Source organism: Dama dama, unplaced genomic scaffold (genome assembly GCF_033118175.1).
Source record: "Dama dama isolate Ldn47 unplaced genomic scaffold, ASM3311817v1 ptg000184l, whole genome shotgun sequence".
In the NCBI taxonomy this organism is placed as follows: Eukaryota; Metazoa; Chordata; class Mammalia; order Artiodactyla; family Cervidae; genus Dama; species Dama dama.
This window is the reverse complement of record NW_026870984.1, coordinates 103,557-128,250: the sequence shown is the minus strand read 5'-3', so window position 1 is coordinate 128,250 and position 24,694 is coordinate 103,557. Positions and strand designations below refer to the sequence as shown.

Sequence of the window (24,694 nt, the reverse complement as noted above, 5' to 3'; positions counted from 1 at the left end):
TATTTCAGAAAGACATTATCTTTCAAACTATTTGGATTTTCAACGTGAATATGAATGTCCTGTTACCTAAAAAACTCTGACTCAATTATGAAGAAAGACTCAGAATATTCATAGTTAACAGGATTTTTTCTGAACACCAATGATAAATCAACACTTTAATTGGAGAGAAAAATGGAAATTATGTATGAATTATTTACATAAAAATGTTGCTCTATGTATTTTATACCAATCAAAGTAAAATAGTGAACTAACATTTATAGTGTTTTGATTCTGAACCAGTTTGAGTGTTTTCTCTTCATTGTTGAACTTTGGTTTTCCTGAAGGATGGAGAATAATTTCATACACTTAGTTGATCATGATTTGAATCTACTGTTTAAATTCATAAAAGTCTGACATGTGAAGTGAGAGAAAAGGTCCATAAACACCTTATCTATATTTGAAAAGTCACACATATTATTGAGTCATTCAATTGGTGCTTCTCCAGGGATAATTTTGGACTAATTAAGTTCCTTGGGAAACCATAATCATAACTTTGATAGTATTTTCTTTACCTCTAGAGATGCTACGAGGGTAATCATCATGTGGAACAGGACTTGGAGAAACCTGTCCTCTAGGAGAAAAGCTATAAAAAAAATTTTTTAGGCCTTTTTACCAAAATGGAAAAGCCCAGTCTAGATAGTAGTAAAATATCTAAAAATTTCCTTGATTAAATTATGACCTACAAAATAGGTAAACCTATTTCAGTTTAAACTCTTTCACTGAAGATTATATCTGATTTGATTTCTGGAAAATGATGGATGCTGATATCAGAACAAGTCATTCAAAACCTGTTTCAAATGCAGATAATTTTTTTTCACATAGTTTGTCACATAGTTTCAGAAAGGCAAGTTGATAAAATTGGTGCTAGTAGGGAAGTGGGGATAAAGAAAACATTTGTGAAACTATTATTCCATTCATCTGAAAGTATTCATTAGCCAGATACCAAAGTAGACAATTCCTATGCCATTGCCTAGCTGCAATACATTGCAAAGGATTTATACAGTGTAGGTAGAGAGATATATGGATAGGTAGATTGATAGTAATGCACTACACTTATATTTTTATATATAATTTTTATATATCATATTATAAAGTACTGGAGAAGGCAGTGGCAAACCACTTCAGCATTCTTGCCTTGAGAACACCATGAACAGTATGGAAAAGCACAAAGATATGGCACTGAAAGCTGAGCCCCCCGGGTGTATGAATGTGAGAGTTGGACTGTAAAGAAGGATGAACACTGAAGAATCGATACTTTCAATCTGTGGCTCTGGAAGAGACTCTCCAGAGTCTCTTGGACTGCAAGGAGATCAAACCAGTCAACCCTAAAGGAAATTAGCCCTGAATATTTGTTGGAAGGACTGATGCTGAAGGTAAAGCTCCAATACCTGATGTAAAGGGTTGACTTATTGAAAAAGACCCTGATGCTGGGAAGACTGAGGGCAAGAGGAGGAGGGCCATTGGTGTGCTTTGCCGCACACCTCAAACCAGCACGACACTGTAAATCAGTGCTGGGAAGCATCGGTATGCTGTCTCACCAAGTGGTACCCTCTGCACTGTGATTCGTCAGACACAAAAGTTACAGTTTCTCTCTCATCGCATTCAGATTACTTATGGACAACTTTAACAAAATCTGTTGTCTCTACTTTCAAAATATATCATTTATTTATTCATTCCCCACACTCAATCTCCACTTTTTCCTGGCCCACTGCTTATACAACAGCATCTTGACAAGTCTCTCTACTTACATTATCCCTTTCAAGATGTTATTCTCTTCAAGTAGCACAAATTACACTCTTTAAATCTTGTTCTAATTATATCTCTCAACAGTTCAAAACTCCCACAGTAGATTCTAATCACACACCCACAGTTGAATGTCTCACATTAAGTAAGAATGCTAATCCTCATTTTTACCTGAAATCATTGAGGCTGAGAACATCTCATTAATTGACCAAGAGCACATATTTTTATGTAACAAAGGTAGGATATGAATACAAGTTTGAATTGTTTCAAAATAATTTAATATCTTACATTATAAAGATGGCAATACTCTTGTGAATCCTAATTTCCACAATTTTCTGATAGTCTTCCTGATGAAGGCTTGTTCACAGTCTGAGTTGCTCTTAAGTTACTTACAAAGACTTGGAACTCTTCTTTCATCCAGTATGAACACAGAGGGCAAAAGACTGCATCATTGCTTGAGTAAATATCTTCTTTAACTGTCCATTTTCTCAGTGGAATCTTCTGACTATTCAGAAAAATATTTTTATTTCCACTCGTGCTTAGTTGCTCAATTGTGTCCAAATTTTGCATGGACTGTAGCCCTACAGGTTCCTCTGTCTATAAGTACTTTGTTTATAGGATTCTCTGGGCAAGAATACTGGGTAGCCATTCCCTTCTCTAGGGGATCTTCCACACCCAGGGACTGAACTTGGGTCTCCTGCACTGCAGGCAGATACTTTACCATCTGAGCCACCAGGGAAGCACTTTAATTTGCACTAACTATTGTTTAAGAGAAATTCCATGGTGACCATGAAAATACTAAAGCTTGTCATGTTAGGATAATTCATCAAAAAGAGCAGCAAATCCTATGTTTAAATAAATAAGACAGCAATTAACCATTTTCCAGGAAAGTGCATCTCAAGTAGCTTCTTTTCCTACTAATTTCAAGATATTATAATAGCATTCAATTGTTTACTCTTTCTTATTCTGTCATGTTAGTGTGACCAGACCACTTGACTTAAGATTTTGAAAGACATTCCTGTATATGTATGCTATACACTTTTTTTTTTCCAATGCCACTTTAAGCCTACCAAGGACTTCAAGGTGGTTCCATGACAAGGAATCCACCTGCTATTGCAGGATATGCAAGAGATTGGTTTCAGTCTCTTGGTTGGGAAGATCCCTGGAGAAGGGAATGGCAACTCCAATATTCTTGCCTGAAAAATTCTATGGACAGAAGAGCCTAGCAGGTTACAGTCTATGGGCTAAACAAGGAGTCGAACATGACTGAGCAACTGAGCATGCAGGAAAACACAAGTCTAAGAAAGGGCCTAAAAGGGTATAATTTTTCCCTGTAGGTGTGAAGATAATTGGACATTGTCTCCCTTCTAACATCATTAGAATCAAAACTGATCCAAGACTGATTCTTGCTTAATTAAATTCGGTGTCATTTTCCACTAACATTTAAAAGTACATATTTATGCAAAGATACTACTAAATCACATCACAGAATTAGTATCAGAAAGATGTCCATGGAGACAAAATATCTTTAGAATCATTTTGAGATTATCACCAGTCTCAATTTAAAAAGTAGTTATAGTCTTATTAAGTGCTTCTAGACAAAAAAATAGAGGGCAGAAATAGGAGGGACAATTCTACTATGAATAAAGTAATCATTGAAGTCCTTTCTTAAAAGGTGATTGAAAGGGCAGAAAGTGGCTACCAGTGGGAGTACTGTTACAGAGAGCAAAATTAAGTAAAAATTAACTAAATAAAGTTATCTTGTTTCAGAGATGACCTGATATATGTGTAGAAATCTCTAAAAGAATTTTAGAGAATTCTTTGGAATTCATTGGAGTACTTATGTTGCAAAGAAGTGGTGCATTTACTCTTGTCTTGACTTACATTTTAATTGAAAAGCTTTCAAAATTTCATTGCTGAGTATCCTGTGACCTGTGAATTTGTCCTATTCAGCCTTTATTATGTTCAGGTATCTTTTTGTGACTAATTTGCTCTAGAGGTGTTTTTTGTTTGTTTGTTTAATCATGAAAGGATGCTGAATTTCTATATTTTCAATAAAGATCACAAAGGAGAAATTAAGAAAAAATTCCCATCTGTACTAGCATCAAAGAAAATAAAATAATTAAGAGTAAACTTAATCAAGCAGCGAAAGTCTTATGCACTGAAAATTACAAAATGTTGCTGAACAATGTTATAAATGACATTGTTTTTTTGTAAATAAAAATAAATTATAAAAATTAAAAAATAAATTTAAAAAATACAAGCTAGATTATTTATCATTAAGATATCAACATTATCCAAACTGATCTACATGTTCAATGTAATCTCTATCAAAATGTTATTGCAAACAGAGGAAAATCCATCCTGATATTTATATAAAATCACAAGAGATTGCAAATAACCAAAATTATTATGCTTTCTGATTCTGAAGTATACCATATAGCTACTGTAGTGAAGAGAGAATGGTATTGACATAAAGAGAAAGACATATAGTGTGGCATGACCAAGATGGTGGAGTTCCACCCACCAGTTGACCAACACTGGCTCTGGTACCCTGGGACTCCAAAGTCAGCTGTTTTGTGACCCAGAGCTACACAACAGTGGACCTACCACACACTCAATTTCATTCCTGAGTATTTACCTTAAAAAATGGAAAATGTTAATTAGAAAAGACATGCACTCCTATGTTCACTGGAGCATTTTTTTTCCAATAGAAACATTGTGGAAGCAACCTAAATACCCATCAAGACAACATATGTATGTAGGTGTGTGCAATGAAAGTTTATATATAAAGAAATATTGCCACAATAAAAATTAAATATTGCCATTTGTTACAACATAGTATTAAACCATTAATAAGTGCAACAAAGTAGAGAAAGAGAAATATCCTATGATTTTATTTACATGAGGAATACAAAAAACAAATAAACAGAAAAAAGTAATAGAATAAACAGCTGCTTGAGGGATGGGAGTGGCTGTGGAGAGAAATGGATGAATGAGATAAGAGAAATGAACTTTCAGGTATGAAATAAATGAGCCATGATATGACGTGTACAGTATGGGGAACATAGTCAATAGTCACATTCTTGTATGTTGAAGGTCAATAATACTTCAGAAGATAATAGACAAACTCAGAAAAAGAGCTCATATTTCTGGTTACCAAAGAAAACAGGAGAGGGGAAAGGGGAATTGGATGAAGGCAGTCAAAAGGTACAAAATCCCAGTTATAAGATATCTAAGTACCAGGGAGGTAATATACAACATGAAAAATATAGTTAGCATTGTTCTATGTTACATACGAAGGTTGTTAAGAGAGTAAATTTAAAAAATTCTCATAAAAGGGAAATTTTATTTCTATTTATTTAAGTTTATATCTATATGAGATGATGGATGTTTACTAAACCCATTGTAATCATCATTTCATGATGTATATATGTCAAAACATTATGCTATACATCTTTAAACTTATACAGTGCCCTATAACAACTATATTTCAATAAAACTGGAATGAAAAATAATGTTGTTGTCACACTCAGTTGCTCAATCATGTCCAGTTCTTTGCTACCCCCATGAACTGTAGCCCACGAAGCTCCTCTGTCCAAGGAATTTTCCAGGCAAGAATACTAGAGTGGGTTGTCATTTCCTCTTCCAGAGGATCTTCCTGACTGAGGAATCGAACCTGTCTCCTGCAACTCCCGAGCTGGCAGGCAGATTCTTTACCACTGAGCCACCTGGGCTTCAGTGAAATAAAATAGAAAACCTAGAAATAAACCTGTGTATATGTGCCCAGTGATTTTTCAACCAGGAAAGGACATCTTGTTCAACAAATGGTGTTATGAAAGCCTTATATTCACAAAGGAGTGAAATTGAACCCTTACCTTACACCATATGCAAAAAAACAAATCAAAGTTTATCAAAGACACTTAAAATAGTGGGCTTCCCAGGTGGACCTGGTGATAAACAATAAATCTGCCAGTGCAGGAGATGCAACACAGTAGAAAATATAGAAGTTCATAACTCTGCATTTATTGATGATTTCTTGAGTATGACACAAAAAACACAGGTAAGAAAGGAAAAAATAGTAAACTTTACTTTATCAAACTTTAATTTTTTTGCATCAAAGAGACTATTAATAGAGGCCAACAGCAGCCCACGAAACTGGATAAAATATTTACAAATATATCTGAAAAGAAATTAATATCAGAATAAATAAAGATCTATATATCAACAACAATACAAACCAAACTATGAATCTATGAATCCATCACAAATTTCCATTGCCTACTAGTTCACATCTCAACTTCCCTGTCTAAGATTCAAGACCCTCCCCCATGATAGTCAACCGCATGTTTTTCTAAGAGTCCCTCCCACTCAGTCAAGCCTATCTCTTATTCCTGAACACACTTCAGTCTATTTTATGCAGTGGGAGAGGCCCTGGGCTTCAGGGTGTGCAGATTTAACTCTCCACTGCAGTCAGGTCACTTACTGATCATGCAAAATACAAATCCTAAAAAAAATAAGACAATGCAATGGTCAGTTAGTATGTGTCAGGGAGTTGTTTGCGAGACTGTGATAAGATCTTAAAGATTTTTAGTTTTTAAGTCCCACAAAACCCATATGAAATAGGAACTAGCATTATCTTGATTGTTTAATGAAGTGGATAAGGCTCAGAGAACTTGTGTAATTTCCCCAAAGCCTTTGGTAGCTATGTGGCTAAATTCGTAGCTCAGGCTACTAATCACCCCCTTCTCAACCCCTCCAAGAATTTTACACCTTGCCTCACAACACTTTCATAAGAATCAAACAGGCATGAGAATGTTTGGAGAGCACTATCCAAATAGTTATCATGATTATTTTCCATTCCTTTAAGCTCTGGGCTTCCTGCTTCCTTTTGTTGTTGTTTGGTCACCAAGTCATGTGTGACTCTTCATGACCCCATGGACTGTAGCACCCAGGCTTCCCTATACCTCAACATCTCCTGGAGTTTGCCCAAATTCATGTCCATTGAATCATTGATGCTATCCAACGATCTTATCCTCTGTTGCCCTCTCTGCTTCTGCCTTCAATTTTTCCTGCTCCCTATGTCTAAACTTCATCTGTTAAACTAATCCATGACCATGTGTCTTTCAGTCTCACTTCATCCCGCAAATCCCCTTCACTTGTTATCCTAGATATCATCCAATCACTTAGTGGGAGTTATTTCAATAGGACAACAATTTCTAATGATTTTCAAGAAATATTAAAACAGATGGTCTAAGTGTCCAAAGATTTAAACAGAAAAACACGCTTGTGGCTGCAGAAGAATTCATATTTCATCTACATAGAAAAGGCTACCAGAAAGACAGTCAGCTAGGCCGTTGTATAAAATGATGGATCTGTACCTTTCACTTAGCTATACTTGAATTTAATTTGTAAACTGTTTCCAGCCCACACCTTAGAAGAAGCATCATTACTAAGATGTTCTCCTTTGGTTAACAGACCTGGGCTAAAAGAGGTCAAGATGTCATTTTCCAATGGCACAGAATTTCAAAGTATTCAGACTTTCATCCTTTGAACTGCCTCCCTTTGAGACTGTGTCTCTGCTGACTGAGGCACGAATCACCATATAAATGAATTTCCATCCAGCCCTGCAATGATTCACTTTTCCTAGGGACAGAGGTTCACTGGAGCCAGGCCAAGCAGATGCCCCACAAACATAAAGCCAGCTCATGGTATTATTCATTCAATCAGTTTATCCACAACTAAGATCTCTGTTTCAGTAAAATGTCCACACAATGATTCATTTGCCTGATAATATAGGTGAAGAAAAGTCAATAGAACTTGTTCTTGGCCATCTGGCTAGTACCAGGACTGAAATATTCTATTGTTTTATTTGGTAGTCTCTACATCTTTCAAAACTGCTATTAATATTGTGTCACATCTAAGTGCAGGGCAGTTGTCATTATAATGGGTTTGAAAATATTCACCACCCAGAAAAAATGAATAAATTCTTTATCACTGCATAATGGTGGGCTTCCCAGTTTGTGCTAGTGGTAAAGAACCCACCTGCCAACCCACCTGCCAATGCAGGAGACATAGAGATGTGGGTTCTACCCCTGGGCCCAGAAGATCCCAGAGTTGGACACGACTAAAGCCACTTAGCACGCATGTATAACAGTGGTGGTGGTGGTTTAGTCACTAAGTCGTGTCTGACTCTTGCAATCTCGTGGACTGTAGCCCGCCAGGCTCCTCTGCCCATGGGGTTCTCCAGGCAAGAATACTGGAGTGGGTTGCCATTTCCTTCTCCAGGAGATCTTCCCAACTCAGAGATTGAATCCAGGTCTCCTGCTTTGCAGGCAGATTCTTTACCAACTGAGCTATGAGGGAAGCCCCGTAGGAGGCTTTATATCTAGAAATGTTTGGAGTTAGAGCCTTCATTTTTTTTTCTCTTATTGTGGAAAATGTATCACAGATTACAACTGGTTCATTAATGGAGTTGACCACTGACTTTGGGAAATCTTCTAAGAAGAAGGAATCTCTCAGTTTTACTGAAGATGATCCTCGTAGATGATGGGCCAACATCTGTGCTTGGATGCACTTTACTAACATTCTAGTTACTCCATGATCTTACCTGACCATATAGACATAAGCTAAGGCAATATCCCTCAATCTTTGTCCACTATTGGCCCCTAAAGGTGTTTCTTAGATACCCTGTTTCCTTAATCATATGTCCCTTGAAAGTAGTTATATCTATGTGAGTTATGTATATCTCTGCATTATACATAGAAAAAGTGAGAAACGTTTGTCCCCCAAGGAACTATTTGTACCTTATTGGTAGAGGCATTTCTCCCATGTCAAATGCACATTTTTAAACAACCTACTTAGTTTTCAGAAAGAAGGAAGCATAATGTGGTTATTTACTCAGACCAAATTGAAATTCTAGCTGTATTTCAAACAACTACATGAATCTCTATCCAATTATTCTATCCTGCATAACCCTCTCACAAAATGTTTTTATCTTACTCATTACTAAAAATATTATATTTCTAGTTAATCATTTACTTGCTTATTATCCATCTATGCCCACTGGAATTTAAGTTCTGCACAAACACAACCTTTTTATTATTGTGCTGGATACCCCAGTTCCTATAACTCTGTGGCCCACTGTTGCACTGAATGGTATTTTGTGAATAAAATAAATAAGTCAAACTTACCTAAATTAGATTGGCCATAATGACATTTTTTCCCAAAATGAATGTTAATACTGTGGGATATCAATAGGAAAAGCCCTGTGGAAATTACATCTAGTTAGCTCTTCAAGATGCTACCACATGTACAGAGTATCAGTCTCCTCAATCATTGAATTGCTCTGTCTTATTCCAAACATCTTTCACACAAGTGGAACTTCACTTCTTTTGAAAATCAACAACTTGAATTTCATTCCTTGAACCTATCACAGCCCACTTTTCTTGATACCCATGAAAACTAATATATCTGCAAAAAAGATCATCAGGTGATGTTTCCTTGACACAATCAAGAGAGTGTACATAGCATAGGAAATGGAAGTCAACATAGAGCTAGTGGGAAGAAAGTGCACTCCACACAAAAGTAAGAGAAAAATCCCTCAGTGTCAATGTGTCAATCCCTTTGCAATGTGGCCAGTGATTAGATTTGTCTTTGGCATTTTTCACACCAGGACAACATGGAGTATCATGAAGGGGAAGCGACATTCTAGTCAGGTGGCGGTTGTTCCTCAGAGAAGAATCTTGGTGATGAGGGCAAAGGAGCATCTAAGCAAGCTTTAAACTCACAAACCAGCAAGATTCTATCCATTGAGAATGCCCGCCTCCCTTGCGTTTCCTTCTTCTTAGGCTTTTCCACTTTGCTGTTGACAGTTTATAATCTGTGCCACCTTTATCTTCTCACTCTTCCACGGAGCCTCTGGTACAGCTCTTAAGACACAACCATTAACCTTTGTTTCCCTCTTCATATCTTCTCTTTGGTCTTAGAGTAGAAACAACATTTACCCAGTACTTTTCCTATGTAACTCATGGGTTACACTCCTGTCCTCTCTAATAGTCACAAGACAAAATGAACCACATATCATTTAGCCTAGATTCTATTGAAATATTTCGTTCTCACCAGTAATTACAAACCTGGTCATTTAAATAGATAAGTGGTAATTATACACTCTTTCAGATCTAGACTTCATAGAAAAAGGTTCTCTTTCCTAGGATTTTGAGACAGTCATACACAGCTTAGTCAGTGTATACACATACACAACTTACACACACTTAGACAGTGACAACACTGTCACCCCAGGACCATGCTCAGGTGTTAGTGCATGTTCAAATTATGGAAGAAATAGTCCCAGTACATCATTGAGTCTGAGAAAGTTACTTTCTTGAGAAATAACAAGAGTAGGAGTGTCATAGTCAGAGGAGTTCTGATTTATGAGTTATGTTATAATGTAGAATGACCAGATATTCTTCAACTACATAGAGAAGCATTGTAGGTATCTCCCACTTTCCGAAAATTTGCATCAGTCACATTGTGTTTATGAAGACATACTTTAGTCCTTCTTTTCATTAATGAGAAATAAATCTTAAGGGGGGTTTAATTTTTTAAAAAAAGTTAACATGCTACCAATTTCTAGTACTACATTTGAGATAAAGCTAAAACCAATGTAACACAGCAGAAACAACACATTTGTGTCCTTGAAGGACAAATTGAATCATTAAAACTGCAGATAATTTTATTATCTATATACTTAAACATAAGACAGACAACTGTATTTCTTTTGAAAGAAAGTAAGACTGAGTTTTAAAGACCTGAGTTGAAATATGTAGCTGAAACTTGTGAAAGAAATCTGTGTTTCAGTGTGATAGTTCCTGACACATTTTATGGTGGAAGCATACGTGATCTGAGTCAGTTAAGTCAGTAAGCTTTTCTTGTATTCAATTTGCTTCTACATAAAATTGGGATAATAATAATGGAACTATTAATACCTGTTTAGTTTGTGAATAAATCAACTGAGGTGAATATGCCTGATAAATAATAAAGGGTTTATTTAATGTAAATATATGTAGCAGACCTACAGAGCAACAGCGCTGAAAAATAAACGTATGTCTTTCTATTGAAATTTGATAACAGGTGTTTCAGTTCAGTCGCTGGGGCTCAGTCCTGTCTGACTCTTTGTGACCCCATGGACTGCAGTATGCCAGGCTTCCCTGTCCATCACCAACATCCGGAGCTTGCTCAAACTCATGTCCATCGAGTCGGTGATGTCTCCAACCATCTTATCCTCTGTCGTCCCCTTCTCCTCTCACCTTCAGTCTTTCCCAGCATCAGGGTCTTTTCAAATGAGTCAGCTCTTCTCATCAGGTGGCCAAAGTATTGGAGTTTCAGCTTCATCAGTCCTTCCAGTGAACATCCAGGACTGATCTTCTTTAGGATGGATTGGTTGGATCTCCTTGCAGACCAGAGGGCTCTCAAGAGTCTTCTCCAACACCACAGTTCAAAAGCATCAATTCTTTGGTGCTCAGCTTTCTTTATAGTCCAACTCTCCACACATGACTGCTGGAAAAACCATAGCTTTGACTAGATAGACTTTTGTTGGAAAAGTAATGTCTCTGCTTTGTAATACATTGTCTAGGTTGGTCATAGCTTTTCTTCCAAGGAGTAAGCATCTTTTAATTTCATGGCTGAAGTTACCTTCTGCAGTGATTTTGGAACCCCCCAAAAAATAAAGTCTAGTTTCTCGTTTCTAATGGCTCCTCAAGTCTTGATATAGCAAAATAAAACATTTCCTTTATATTCAGGAAAATCTGTAAGCCAAAAGGATATTTAAGCATATAAGAACAAGTTAACAGCAATTTCAAATTTTCTGGTTGAATTTGTGCAACAAAAAGAGTTAGAGATAGATCAACACTTATCATTTTCCCTTTTAGTGGCTGTCTCTCGTTTTGCTTTTGATAAATATATAGTGCAAAAAAAATAAAATAAAATCAATGATTGCTTCATTCAACAGTTATTTCCCCATGTATCTATCTAAGAATTTCCATTTCTTACTGGATATACCACAGGCTAAGCAAAAATAAACAAATAAATAATTTCTTACATCAAGATCCAAAAAAAAATCAATTTCATCCAAATAACATATATGAAGAATTTAGTAAAATAGAACTAACACTCTGGGAAGAATCTTGTTCTACAGTGATCAATAGAAGCATAAATATTAATAGCTGTTCTCTCCATTGTTTATTCTGAATCTATGAATGTGAACATTGAAGCCTTGTTAAAGTACAAGTTATCAAAATGTCTTATAAATGCCTAGTTATAATTAAATCTTCAACAGATGTTAGTTTCTAGGTCTTTTTTTTTTTTCCTTCCAGGGATCTGCAAAAGTTTTTTTTTTTTTTTTTTAACCCCATAATTTACATATATAATCATTCCCACACATATATCCTTTTCTTGGCATAGTGGATAACCAAAGTTACTCTCCGCTCCAGCGTCAACAAACCGTTCATGGCATCTTTCACTTAATGTGTTTCTCACTGTGTAAATGATAGGATTTAAAATGGGAGCGAGGATTGCAAAAAACACAGCCACCAACTTGTCCCCAGGGTAAGTGGCCACAGGACGTGTGTAGCCGAATATACAAGGGACCACTACTGTAAAGTGGGCGCTACACGTAGACAGTGACTTGTTCTGTCCTTCAGAGCCATGGGATTTCAGGGAGCTCAGGATGACTGTGTAGGAGATGAGAAGCAGGAAAAAAAAAAAAAAAAATCATCCCCACTGAGTGAGCTGCCACCACCATTCCCAACCAGTAGGTGTCGCTGCGGGCAAGTTGCAACACAGAGAAGAAATCACACATGAAGTGGTCGATGACCTTGGAACCACAGAAGGTCAAGTCGACTGTGAGGAGAATCTGCACAGTGGCATGCAGGATCCCCCCAGTCCAGGCCACCACCACCAGGAGCTGGCAGAGCCCCTGTCGTATGATGGTCGTGTAGTGCAGAGGTTTGCAGATGGCCACGTAGCGGTCATAGGCCATGACAGTAAGGAGTATGATCTCTGATCCTCCTAGGAAGTGCTCCAAAAACATCTGAGTCAAACAGCCACCCCAGGAGACGGTTCTCCTCTGGTACAGTAGGTCAATGATCATTTTGGGGGTAATGACAGATGTGTAAGAGGCATGTATGAAGGCCAAGTAAGTGAGAAAGAAGTACATGGGGGCAGAAAGTGTGGGACTGAGGGAGATGGTGATGACAATGAGCAGACTGGCTAGCACAGTGAAAAGGAAAATGAAAGACAATGAAGAGTATTTTCTGCAGGTGTTGGTTCTGTGTGAGTCCCAAGAGAACAAATTCAGTCTTGTTGTTGGGAGGCATGAGCAGATCCCTTCAGTAAGTAACACCTTCCTGGGACCTGAATTACCTACAAAGGAATAAAGAATGATACTTCTGAATCATGAAAGGCTTGTCATCTAAATTTCTTAGAACAAAATTAGAGCAGTAAGTGTGACTGTGGAGCATGTCCTTGGAATTTTTGCCCCAGTACTTTTTCCAGTTCTTTCTAACTTCTTCCGTGATGGCTTTTTATTTCTTTAGACATCTAGTACCCATCACCTGTAAACTCTCTGTAAGATAATAGCTGATGTGTAATTTACTAAGAAAACACCAGGCTATCTACATGAGATCTGTATTCTGTTTCCAAATCTGTTTAACTTTACTAAGTCATCTTGGTGTCCCATGCTTTTGCGTTCTCCTCTGTTTCTGTGAGTTTAGAAATAGTAACCACCTAAAGCAGAGGATATAGGCAATCTATAATTCATAGGGTTGCAAAGAGTCAGACATAACTGAAGTGAGTTAGCATGCATGCACGCACCTTGTAAGCTAAGTGATCAAGCCTGCAGGTAAGAGTTGTTCCTTCTTCCAGGAGGATTTACATTTGAAACTTCAGCTCTAACTGTGGAAAGAAATACATTGTCAATACATATTTATCACAAACAAGCAGTTTAGGGAAATGTATACATCCTTGGCAACACAGGCTAGCTGGTACCTTGCAGAACATATATTATTAGGGTGTGTTTCCTCACGTACCATAGCGACCTGGCATAACATGTGCAGTGCCTGAAATCTGTTAAGTGATGAGCAAATGCTTGCTGAGTTGCCGTTCTCCACGGGAGAGCATAAGGCAGGTTCCCCAAACCATAAACTTATCAGGAATCAATTTCTCCTGTCTGCTAGCTCTATTTTCCACAATTCTCAATGAGAAAAATGAATTAATGTTTGAAAGAAAGCTACACTCCAGGTTAATATTTTCTGGCACACAGTAAGGTGTACATAGGAAAATAATTATGACCTCTATTAGAAATTATCCTACTAGGTCATATTATTGTCAAGATAATTGCAGTGTTTTTAAAATAACAATTTCATTCTTCAAAACTCAGTTTCACATACAATTTAAAAGTCATCTTAAATAATTATACAAATTCAGTATACTTAGATTTAAAAAAACTATTTGATATTTGTTTATTGCAAGGTAGTCTATTAAGCAAAGGAAATACTTATTTTCAATGTTTTAAAAGAAAAAAGTTAATATGGAGAATAAAATAAATAATTTTCTGAAAAAGTTGGAGTAATAACTAAGCCAACATATTTATAAGCATATATATATATCAACTAAGAAAAACACATTTAACATCTATTATTAAATGTAGCTACTGCAGTTCATTCATTAACAGATATTTATTAGACACTTATTGTGTATATGACTGTATATTTGTTCACATAAAGTCATGAAGAGTGTCCCTGTTAAATGCTCTTAATGCCTGCAATTTTGTTACCAAACAGCAGCAGCTCATCCATCCATGGCAGGAATGATCTTCCCACTCTGTTATGCTTCCATATACATTACTATACTTTTTTCTCCTATCTTCCCATAGCACCCAGCTTCCATAATTCATGGTTACAGAATACTACATTACTAATAGAATGAAACTAGACAGCACATTAAAAAGCAGAGACATTACTTTGCCAATAAAGGTCCATCTAGTTGAAGCTATGGTTTTTCCAGGGGTCAGGTATGGATGTGAGAGTTGGACTATAAAGAAAGCTGAGGGCCAAAGAATTGATGCTTTTGAACTGTGGTGTTGGAGAAGACTCTTGAGAGTCCCTTGGACTGCAAGGAGATCCAACCAATCCGTCCTAAAGGAGATCAGTCCTGAATGTTCACTGGAAGGACTGATGTTGAAGCTGGAACACCAATACTTTGGCCACCTGATGAGAAGAGCTGACTCATTTGAAAAGACCCTGATGCTGGGAAAGACTGAAGGCAGGAGGAGAAGGGGATGACAGAGGATGAGGTGGTTGGATGGTATCACCGACTCAGTGGACATGAGTTTGGGTAAGCTCCAGGAGTTGGTGATGGACAGGGAGGTTGGGCGTGCTGCAGTCCATGGGGTCACAGAGTCAAACACGACTGAGCAACTGAACTGAACTGAATAGAATGAAAAATTAATGAAGATAAATTTCCCAAGGAAAAGAGAAGATTAAACATAAATATAATACAATGCATTCTGCAAAAAAAAAAAAACAAAAAAAAAACTTTTCATTTAAAATAAGTAAAGATTCCTTAAAAAACTGGAAATAGAACTGCCATATGACCCAGCAATCCCACTCCTGGGCATACACACTGAGGAAACCAGATCTGAAAGAGACATGTGCACCCCAATGTTCATCGCAGCACTGTTTATAATAGCCAGGACATGGAAGCAACCTAGATGTCCATCAGCAGACGAATGGATAAGGAAGCTGTGGTACATATACACTATGGAATATTACTCAGCCATTAAAAAGAATTCATTTGAATCAGTTCTAATGAGATGGATGAAACTGGAGCCCATTACACAGAGTGAAGTAAGCCAGAAAGATAACCACCAATACAGTATACTAATGCATATATATGGAATTTAGAAAGATGGTAACGATAACCCTATATACAAAACAGAAAAAGAGACACAGATGTACAGAACAGAGTTTTAGACTCTGTGGGAGAAGGCAAGGGTGGGATGTTCTGAGATAACAACATTGAAACAAGTATACTATCAAGGGTGAAACAGACCACTAGCCCAGGTTGGATGCATGAGACAAGTGCTCAGGGCTGGTGCACTGGGAAGACCCAGAGGGATGGGATGGAGAGGGAGGTGGGAGGGGGAATCGGGATGGGGAACACATGTAATTCCATGGCTGATTCATGTCAATGTATGGCAAAAATCACTACAATATTGTAAAGTAATTAGCCCCCAACTAATAAAAACAAATGGAAATAAATAAATAAAGATTAAGTGCAAGGGGGAAAGAACAGTAGGAAAGGCAAACAAAGGAATAAATGTAGAAAAAATATAAGCAAATATAAAATAAAATAAGTAAAGAGATTTTTAAAGATTATCTGAAATGAAAATGTTACACTTAAGTGGAAACAAAGTTCTGCAGCTCCACCCCATTTCCTTATACTGAGATGGGGTCCCCCAACAGATCAGAAAGGAGGCTAGTGTATATAAAGTAGCAATTAGACATAAGTATTTTAGAAACCACCATGAAGACATAAAAATCAGTTTTTCATTTTCTTTGACTCTACAATACTCTTTACAGGTATAGACATTAAAGGAAAATACTTTCAAAAGAAAAAACTCATTACTTGCACAAATGTTCAGCATAATTATTAAGATCTGTGGAAAATTTAGAAACTACATGGAATGTTCAACTTTGGAGAAATCAATTAAAATATACTTCATATATTTGATTAGTGTGTAGTTGATTAGTGTGTAGTTTTTAATAAATGTTTTCTTAAAATTGTATAAAATCATAGGAAAATTCTTATGTTATATCATTAATTGGGGAAAATTTTAGATGTGAACATAAATTTATGATTATTTTAATTTATTTAACTAATTATTTTATTATTCTATTTCTACTGATATATGATTTCTATATATATAAATTAAAAGCAATTATTTCACTATTAAATTGATAATGTTGTAATTGAGTTCACCTTGCTTGATATTTTACATGCTGAAGAAGTGATTAAATCTGATTGGTGAGAATGAGAAGTGATTATATGGTTTCTAAGATCCATTTAAACCTGAGAGTCAACATTATATGATTTCCTGAACAACAAAGTCTTACCTATGAGTGTGTCTGATGTGGGTCCATGGCCAGAACCCTAGGTAGTTGTCAGTTCACCAAGAAGGAAGTTGTAAGAATAAAAATGTCAACTAGCTCAACTACAGTAAATGTCTTTGCTGATTTATAGATGGCACATTGCCATACGGCTTTCTTTTGAACCTTAAAAGTGCTACAACATTTCCTGCTTGCAGACAAATTCTATACAGGTTCTTAGCTCAGGCTAATAGGACCTCAGGGGTATTTCACCATCATTAGTAGATCCTGCCAACAACCCAATTATTTCATGTAACACAGCTGAACTTTAGAAGATAAATTTTATAGCATTCATCTTTCATTGTCATCTGTTTCTTGTTCAACATGAAGACAAAACAGTATGCCAAGAGAAAAAAATAAGTTAACCATTTATGATTTTAGGTATTTGAAAGCAAATGAGCTTAAGATGTACCCTGACTATTGATTATTGTATAAAGTCATCATTTAGGAGGGGTACTATTTAATGCTTTTCTTTATGTACTTCAGTGTTTTTTTTTTCATTTATTTTTTTATTTGGAGGCTAATTAATTTACAATATTGTAGTGGGTTTTGCCATACATTGACATGAATCAGCCATGGAATTACATGTATTCCCCATCCCGATTCCCTCTCCCACCTCATATATATATATATATATATATATACATACATACATACATATAGTTTTCTATGTATAGGTCTTTTGTTTCTTTAGGTAGACATACTTCAGTTTTTAAATTGAGCTACCATTTACCAAATCATAACTTTTAAATACTGCTTTCTAATACACAGTAAGTGCATGATATGAACCCTATTATAATACTGGCACTTCACATAAGGTGATCTTTATAAATTTTTTCATTTGTATCTTGTTTGTCTCTTGCTTCACTTCTGGAATTAGATCAACATGACAATGATGAAAATAATTCTATTTTTCAATTATATTCAGAGTGAGTAGAATTCATTATTTCATTCATTTAAAATTATTCTTATAATATTCTTATGGAATAGAAAAAATATGTATGAATGCATAATTTACAACAGGAAATATAGGACATGGAATCTGAATACTGTTTTCAAAGGCAAAATAAGAAGCAGACCACTAAATCCCGGGTCAGGATATTTACCTTTAAACTACTGTTTTATAAGCTAAGTGTTATTACAAGTTTAGGCTGCCACCAACCATGAGGCCTGTTATAACTACGTACTAAAAGAAATAAATTATGATACTTGAAATTTTCTAAAAAAATAAATTTAATTCAACTAACTTTGGGTGTTCTCATGTTCACATTTGCTTGTGCTAATAAGACAAATAAATTGTACAGAACTCCAGATTGAATCTAGAGAATGCGTCATGAAGGAAAAGAGTTTATGAATGCTGAAATCACATGACCAAACCTAGTTTGACTAGAGCCTTTAATATGATAGTGCTATAAGAACATTTGTGATTGCAGATGCCAAAGAAAATCTGAATGAGGATTTAAAACCATCTAAACAATTGTAAGAAATATGGATTTTGTTAAAGTATTATAGTCAAAATCTCTTGACTCTTTCATATCTGAAATGAAAGCCAGGTTCATATCAGAGAATTAGCAGTACTGCCAGAGTCATCATTCTCAACCTGATAGAAAGTTGAAATCCATTCACAACAGCCCATTGAGTGGTCATCCAGCCTCTCCTTAAATAGCTACTGTGCTGATAGAGTGGTTGCTTTAGAATCCCTATACCTGCATATTCCAGCTCCCCAGAGACTAGAGTAGCATGCCATGGATAGAGACTCTGCTTGATCTAAATCTGAAAATGTTCTCTATGAAAGAAATTTTTCAAAAAAAGTAGTGCCTGGAATTATATCAGGAAATTCTGTTTTTAGAATACAAATTCAGGAGCAGAATGTAGTAAAGCCCTGGACAAAGAGCCACTCAGATTCTCAAACTTGAGCAATAAACTGGAATGAAAGTAAAAGTTATTACATAAATGGATCATATCACAGTTGATCAGAAACTAGTTGAGGGATGATATGACTTTTGGTAGGTCCTAATTTCAAAAAAGTCCATCTACCTGCCAAAGTGTTCTTCTGGGCATCTTCATGCTTTTCAATAGGTAGAGAAACATGTCCTCAAAGTAACAAAGCACCCAAGAGTAGAGTTCATATTGTATTAGTCCATTCTGAAGACTTTCTAGTAGGATATCTAAGTTGTTTACCAGGAATGGAAAAGTTTGGGGAGGTGGGCTGTGGCCTCATAACTCCTCCAATTTTACTACTAATTGAAGTAGAAGTTAATATAAATATTTACAACAATAAACACACTGACTTGGCAGAATCACAGAACTTGGAAACACCTTTCAATTACTTAAGTAAACCTCATGTAGAAATAGGGAAGTCTGCTAAATTTATAGAGGAAGATGAGGGCATAGTGTGAAATAATACTCATGTCTCCTGATCCTGAAGGTAGTGTTCTTACTCTTCGTCACAACTTCATAATCTTAAAATGTTTGCTAAATATTGTTAGATCACAGAATCCATTGACTTCTTAAATTAGACATACAGTACCCATGAAGTGAGAAGTTAGATCATTCTGTCAAAAAAGGCATGGATGAAAAAGACACTAAGCCTTTTCTGACTAGCTCATTGTTAAGTGTAAGGTCAAATGTACATAAAAGTGTCCTCCTTTTAAAGAATAAAATCATAAAGCAAGGTTTACGTCCATTTTGTGGAGAAGAATACCAAATTTTTGAGACATCAATCAATCCTTCACAATATGTGTTTTATTCTGGATAGGAAAACAAAAATTTAAAACATGCAGTATTCCTCAAAATAAATATTTAGTGTCGTGACATTCTAAATATATTTTCACTGGACATTTTCTACCTTTGCCAAATGAGCCTAAAGCTTAGAGGAAGAGGAAACTGTTGGGGAGAAGAGTAGAAATTGTCCCAAAATTGAACCTTCTAGATGGTGTGAAACCTGGCAGAATAAATGGAAATATTTCAAATTATTACTGAAATCAATATTTATATTACCAGATTTTAAAGTGTACTTAAAAAATGTTTGAAAATTAAAAGTCACTGGAAATGTATAGAATTTTACCACAGTGATATGATAGAGCACATGAAAAAGTGGAAGAAAAATATAACACCTGTATGTAAAGCACTCATAACTATAACATAAATAACATAACAAAGTTAATATTTGTATCAAATTTAAATATATGTTATATATATATGTATGTATTTAATGTAGATAGAGTCAATCATAATTTTCAGTAAAAATTCCCACTTCAATAGATCAAGAATTCAAGTAGTTGACAAAATCTATAGAGTTGTTTCTATGCTCCATACATTGTGCAAGGAAAAAAGAACACAGAAAACTAAGTAACTTTTCATGGCCTCAGGGATATTACAGATGAATGAACATAGACTTTAGCATATTAACAAAGACCTTTATCTCTTCATTTGATATCTACCCAAAGTTGAAAATTAACTAAAGTTCAAGCTTGGTCCTTCCGTGTTGCTATTACCGAATACCATGGACTAGATGATTTAAACCATATGCACTTATTTTTCACAGGTATGGAGGCTCAGAAGCCCAAGATTAATGTCCCAGCAGATTCCCAGAGCTGGGGAGTTCCCCTTCCTAGTTCATGAAGTGAAGTGAAGTGAAGTTGCTCAGTCGTGTCCAACTCTTTGCGAGTCCATGGATGGAGCAGCCTCCGTCCATGGGATTTTCCAGGCAAGAGTACTGGAGTGGGTTGCCATTTCCTTCTCCAGAGGATCTTCCCAACCCAGGAATCAAACCCGGGTCTCCTGCATTGTAGGCAGACACTTTACCATCTGAGCTACCAGGGAAGTTTATAGACTGCCCTTTTTCCTATGTCCTCACATGGCAGAAGGGTCAAGTGAGGTCTCTGAAGTCTCTTTATAAGGACATTAACTTCACTTGTCAGGGCACAACCTTCATTAGTTAATATTTCCTAAAGCTCCTCTCCAACTTCACCACATTACAAAGGAACTTATTTACAATTTTGGAGAGGGACACACATTTTCAATCTACAACAGTACCTGAAACTGGAGAAATAAATTATAGAACATCTGGTAAACCCAAATGGTTGGTTTTATTTAGTGAATAGTATCATGTTTGAGAAGTCGTTGAGATCATGTAAGAAATCTTCATGTAACAGTGACAAAAAAATTGACATAGGATGTTTTTCTCATACAATGTGATTTATTAAAAACACCCACCACCTCATAGCTGTAGTCCCTCACGAATTCTAAGTGAGGGAGGAAGAATAATAAGCTTCTTTGACCACATGATTCTATCTAGAAGTGGATAATATTTTGCTTCAAAGTTCATTCAGAGAGGCAGAGAATTTTATAAAAGAGGATTTTGCTAAATAAGGCAATATATTCTGACCTCTTTATTACCTAATAATTTATATTTTATTAATGAACTATAAGAATAGCATATGGTGTTAGCATTTTTAATGTCTACATCACCCAAAACATCTTGTATCAAGCTTTGTAGTTCATCTTTGAAGTTCATGGATTATGGTTTATGCAAAATTTACACATGAAAGTCAGACTCTGTCTCTCCATAAAAGCCTATGGAAAACTATAAGCAAAAAAGGAGATGGAGATACTGAAAGATAGCAGAAGTGTTATTAGATATTCTAAACTGGATGAGAATATAACTGGGTCATCTCTATGAAAATATAGTGCAAACAAATCTGTTCCACTTGAGATATTATGATTACCCAGTTGGGAGTATAAGTAAGATTTGGTTATTTATCTATATTTGCACTTTGTTCATTTGGATTATTTTTATAAATTTAGCCTCCTTATGCTTAAAATATACAACTATGAAACACCATTCTCCTTTGATGTTAACATTTTAAGCAATATGAAGAAATATATATGCAAAATGTGTTGTAGATACAAAATACAATATATATCTCTTATATTAATATAGGTGGCTATGTGTAGAGAGGAGTCAAGGAAATTTTTATGTCATATATTTTGTTTTCTGAAATCTGGAATGTGTTCTATCAAATCTGAGAAAGATTATGATATTTATTTATAGGAAAACCATGAGAAAATCAATAAGAAAAATAAATTTAAAGTACTAACTATTGTTTACCTTATCATATAGAAGATAAATCAATGAAATGAATAGTGATGTTTTATACCCCCACTGTATGTATTTTCTAAGAAACTCTGAAAATCTTAAAAATGCTATTTCAAAATCAATAAATACTTTGGACTAGGAAATAATGAAAATCTTTACAGTATGCTGTGATGATTGCAAGCATTCATGTAAATGTTTTGACATACTTCTTTTTACATCTGAGGAGACACTACAGTTAAATAATCACAAAAGGCTTTCATGGAAAGACTATTCTTCATTGACAATAGGTGATATGTTTCTCTACTGCCTGCCTCATTTTCTTTTTCTGATCCACAGCTTTTTCATGGCATTTTTCAACTCTCCATTTCTCAGAGTATAGATTAGAGGGTTCAGCATAGGGGTAATAATGGTATAAAACACAGTCAAGGATTTATCAATGGATAAGGTGGAAGGAGGTCTCACATACGTAAAAATACAGGGCACAAAGAAGAGGAGCACGACAGTAATGTGGGAGCCACAGGTGGATGAGGCTTTGCGCCTGCCTTCCTGGCTAAGATTCTTCAGGGAGTACAGAATGACCCCGTAGGAGATGAGTAACAGTGTGAAGATGGCCATACAGATCGCCCCATCATTGGCCAGTGCTATGAGGGCAATAACATGGGTGTCAGTGCAGGCAAGTTCTAACAAGAGGTACCTGTCACAGATGAAGTGGTCAATGACATTTGGGCCACAATAGGGAAGGTTGTAAACAGAGAGAGGATGAATTACAGCATGCAAAAGCCCACCAACCCAGGCCAAGAGCAGCAGCAGAGCACACACTCGCTTATTCATGATTGTCAGATAATGCAAGGGTTTACAGATGGCCACATAGCGGTCATAGGCCATGACCACCAGGGGGCATAAATCAGCACCGCCAAATAAGTGTCCTATAAACAGCTTGGTCATACAAGCTTGGAAGGAAATGGTTTTCTTCTCACACAGCAAGGCTATAATCATATTTGGAGTGACTGTAGTTGAATAAACAGCATTCATAAATGATAAATAGCCAAGAAAGAAGTACATAGGGGCATTCCGCATTGAGCTGACCACCACATTCATGACAATGAGTAAGTTGCCCACCATTGTCACAATGTAGATAAGCAGGAAAATGACAAATAATATTTTCTGACCCTGGACACTCTGAGAGAGCCCCAAGAGGACAAACTCTGTTACATTGTTCCTTTGTTCCATAGATCTTTCTGTATATCTTTTTCCACTGTTCAGGACAAAGTTTTCTGTAAATATACTTATTAATTTCCTAAATCTTAAGATATTTGTCTATTCATTTAACCATTGGGCTGTATGGTTTATCATGATCCAGTATTTTCAGAGATTATAATACAAAGCTGCTTAAAACACTGTCCCAAACCTCAAATCTTACACAGAAGCAAGTTATCAAGATACATTAGTGAGAAAAGAGCAAATTTTAAGTAAATATTTTGCCACAGTCTCTTTCTATCCAGAAGCTAATAAAATTGTACAAATAATTATTACCTTATAAACATTAATTAAAATTTTAATTACAAAGTAAAGCAAGATTTTCTTATTTTTCTTTTCATTTATTAAAGAGATAACTTTCTCCATTCTAGGTGTGGAAAAATCTTCTTAACCATCAAATAGCTATATTTGACAATTTCAAATTTCTTATTAGGATTTAGGAAAACATACAATAATGCCAATTGACAAAAGTAATTTTTTGAAAGATTTACATTTTAGAAGATATACATAGAGTTAATATCCAAAACAGATACGCGTTTCTAAGCAGTCCACAAATTAAAAAGGTAAATAAAAATATAAAATAAATTTAAATTATCAACATCCAATTAAAGAAGAATACATCTAAATGGACAAGAAACATATTATAGGATGCTGAAGCGTATCTGTGAACAGAAAAGTTTGAATTGAAATAATGGCTTGTTGACTACAGTATTGTTTGTGTTCTTAAAAATCACTGAATCAGGGTTTACAGATGCTATATCATCTTTAATAAATGAAATAAATAAATGAATGAAATAAATGAATAAGAAATAAATGAAATAAATGAAACATGAAACAGAAATAAATGAAAAAGAAACTAAAGAGACCATAGCAAAAATTAACAAAGCTAAAAGCTGTTTTTTTGAAAAAATAAACAAAATTGACAAACCATTAGCAAGACTCATTAAGAAACAAAGGGAGAAGAACCAAATTAACAAAATTTGAAATGAAAATGGAGAGATCACAACAGACAACACTGAAATACAAAGGATCATAAGAGACTACTACCAGTAGCTCTATGCCAATAAAATGGACAACTTGGAAGAAATGGACAAATTCTTAGAAAAGTATAACTTTCCAAAACTGAACCAGGAAGAAATAGAAGATCTTAACAGACCCATCACAAGCACGGAAATCAAAACTGTAATCCAAAATCTTCCAGCAAACAAAAGCCCAGGACCAGATGGCTTCACAGCTGGATTCTACCAAAAATTTAGAGAAGATCTAACACCTATCTTACTCAAACTCTTCCAGAAAATTGCAGAAGAAGGCAAACTTCTAAACTCATTCTATGAGGCCACCATCACCC

The 24,694-nt window shown here is 35.6% G+C and overlaps 1 protein-coding gene across 1 annotated transcript; it reads right to left on the bottom strand.

Annotated features, from left to right (window-relative positions):
* Positions 1-22,401: 22,401 nt before the first annotated feature.
* On the bottom strand, positions 22,402-23,319 carry LOC133053736 (olfactory receptor 4A15-like). The gene has a single exon (XM_061138250.1). The coding sequence runs from the start codon at positions 23,317-23,319 to the stop codon at positions 22,402-22,404; it is 918 nt and encodes a 305-aa protein (XP_060994233.1).
* Between the last annotated feature and the right edge of the window lie 1,375 nt (positions 23,320-24,694).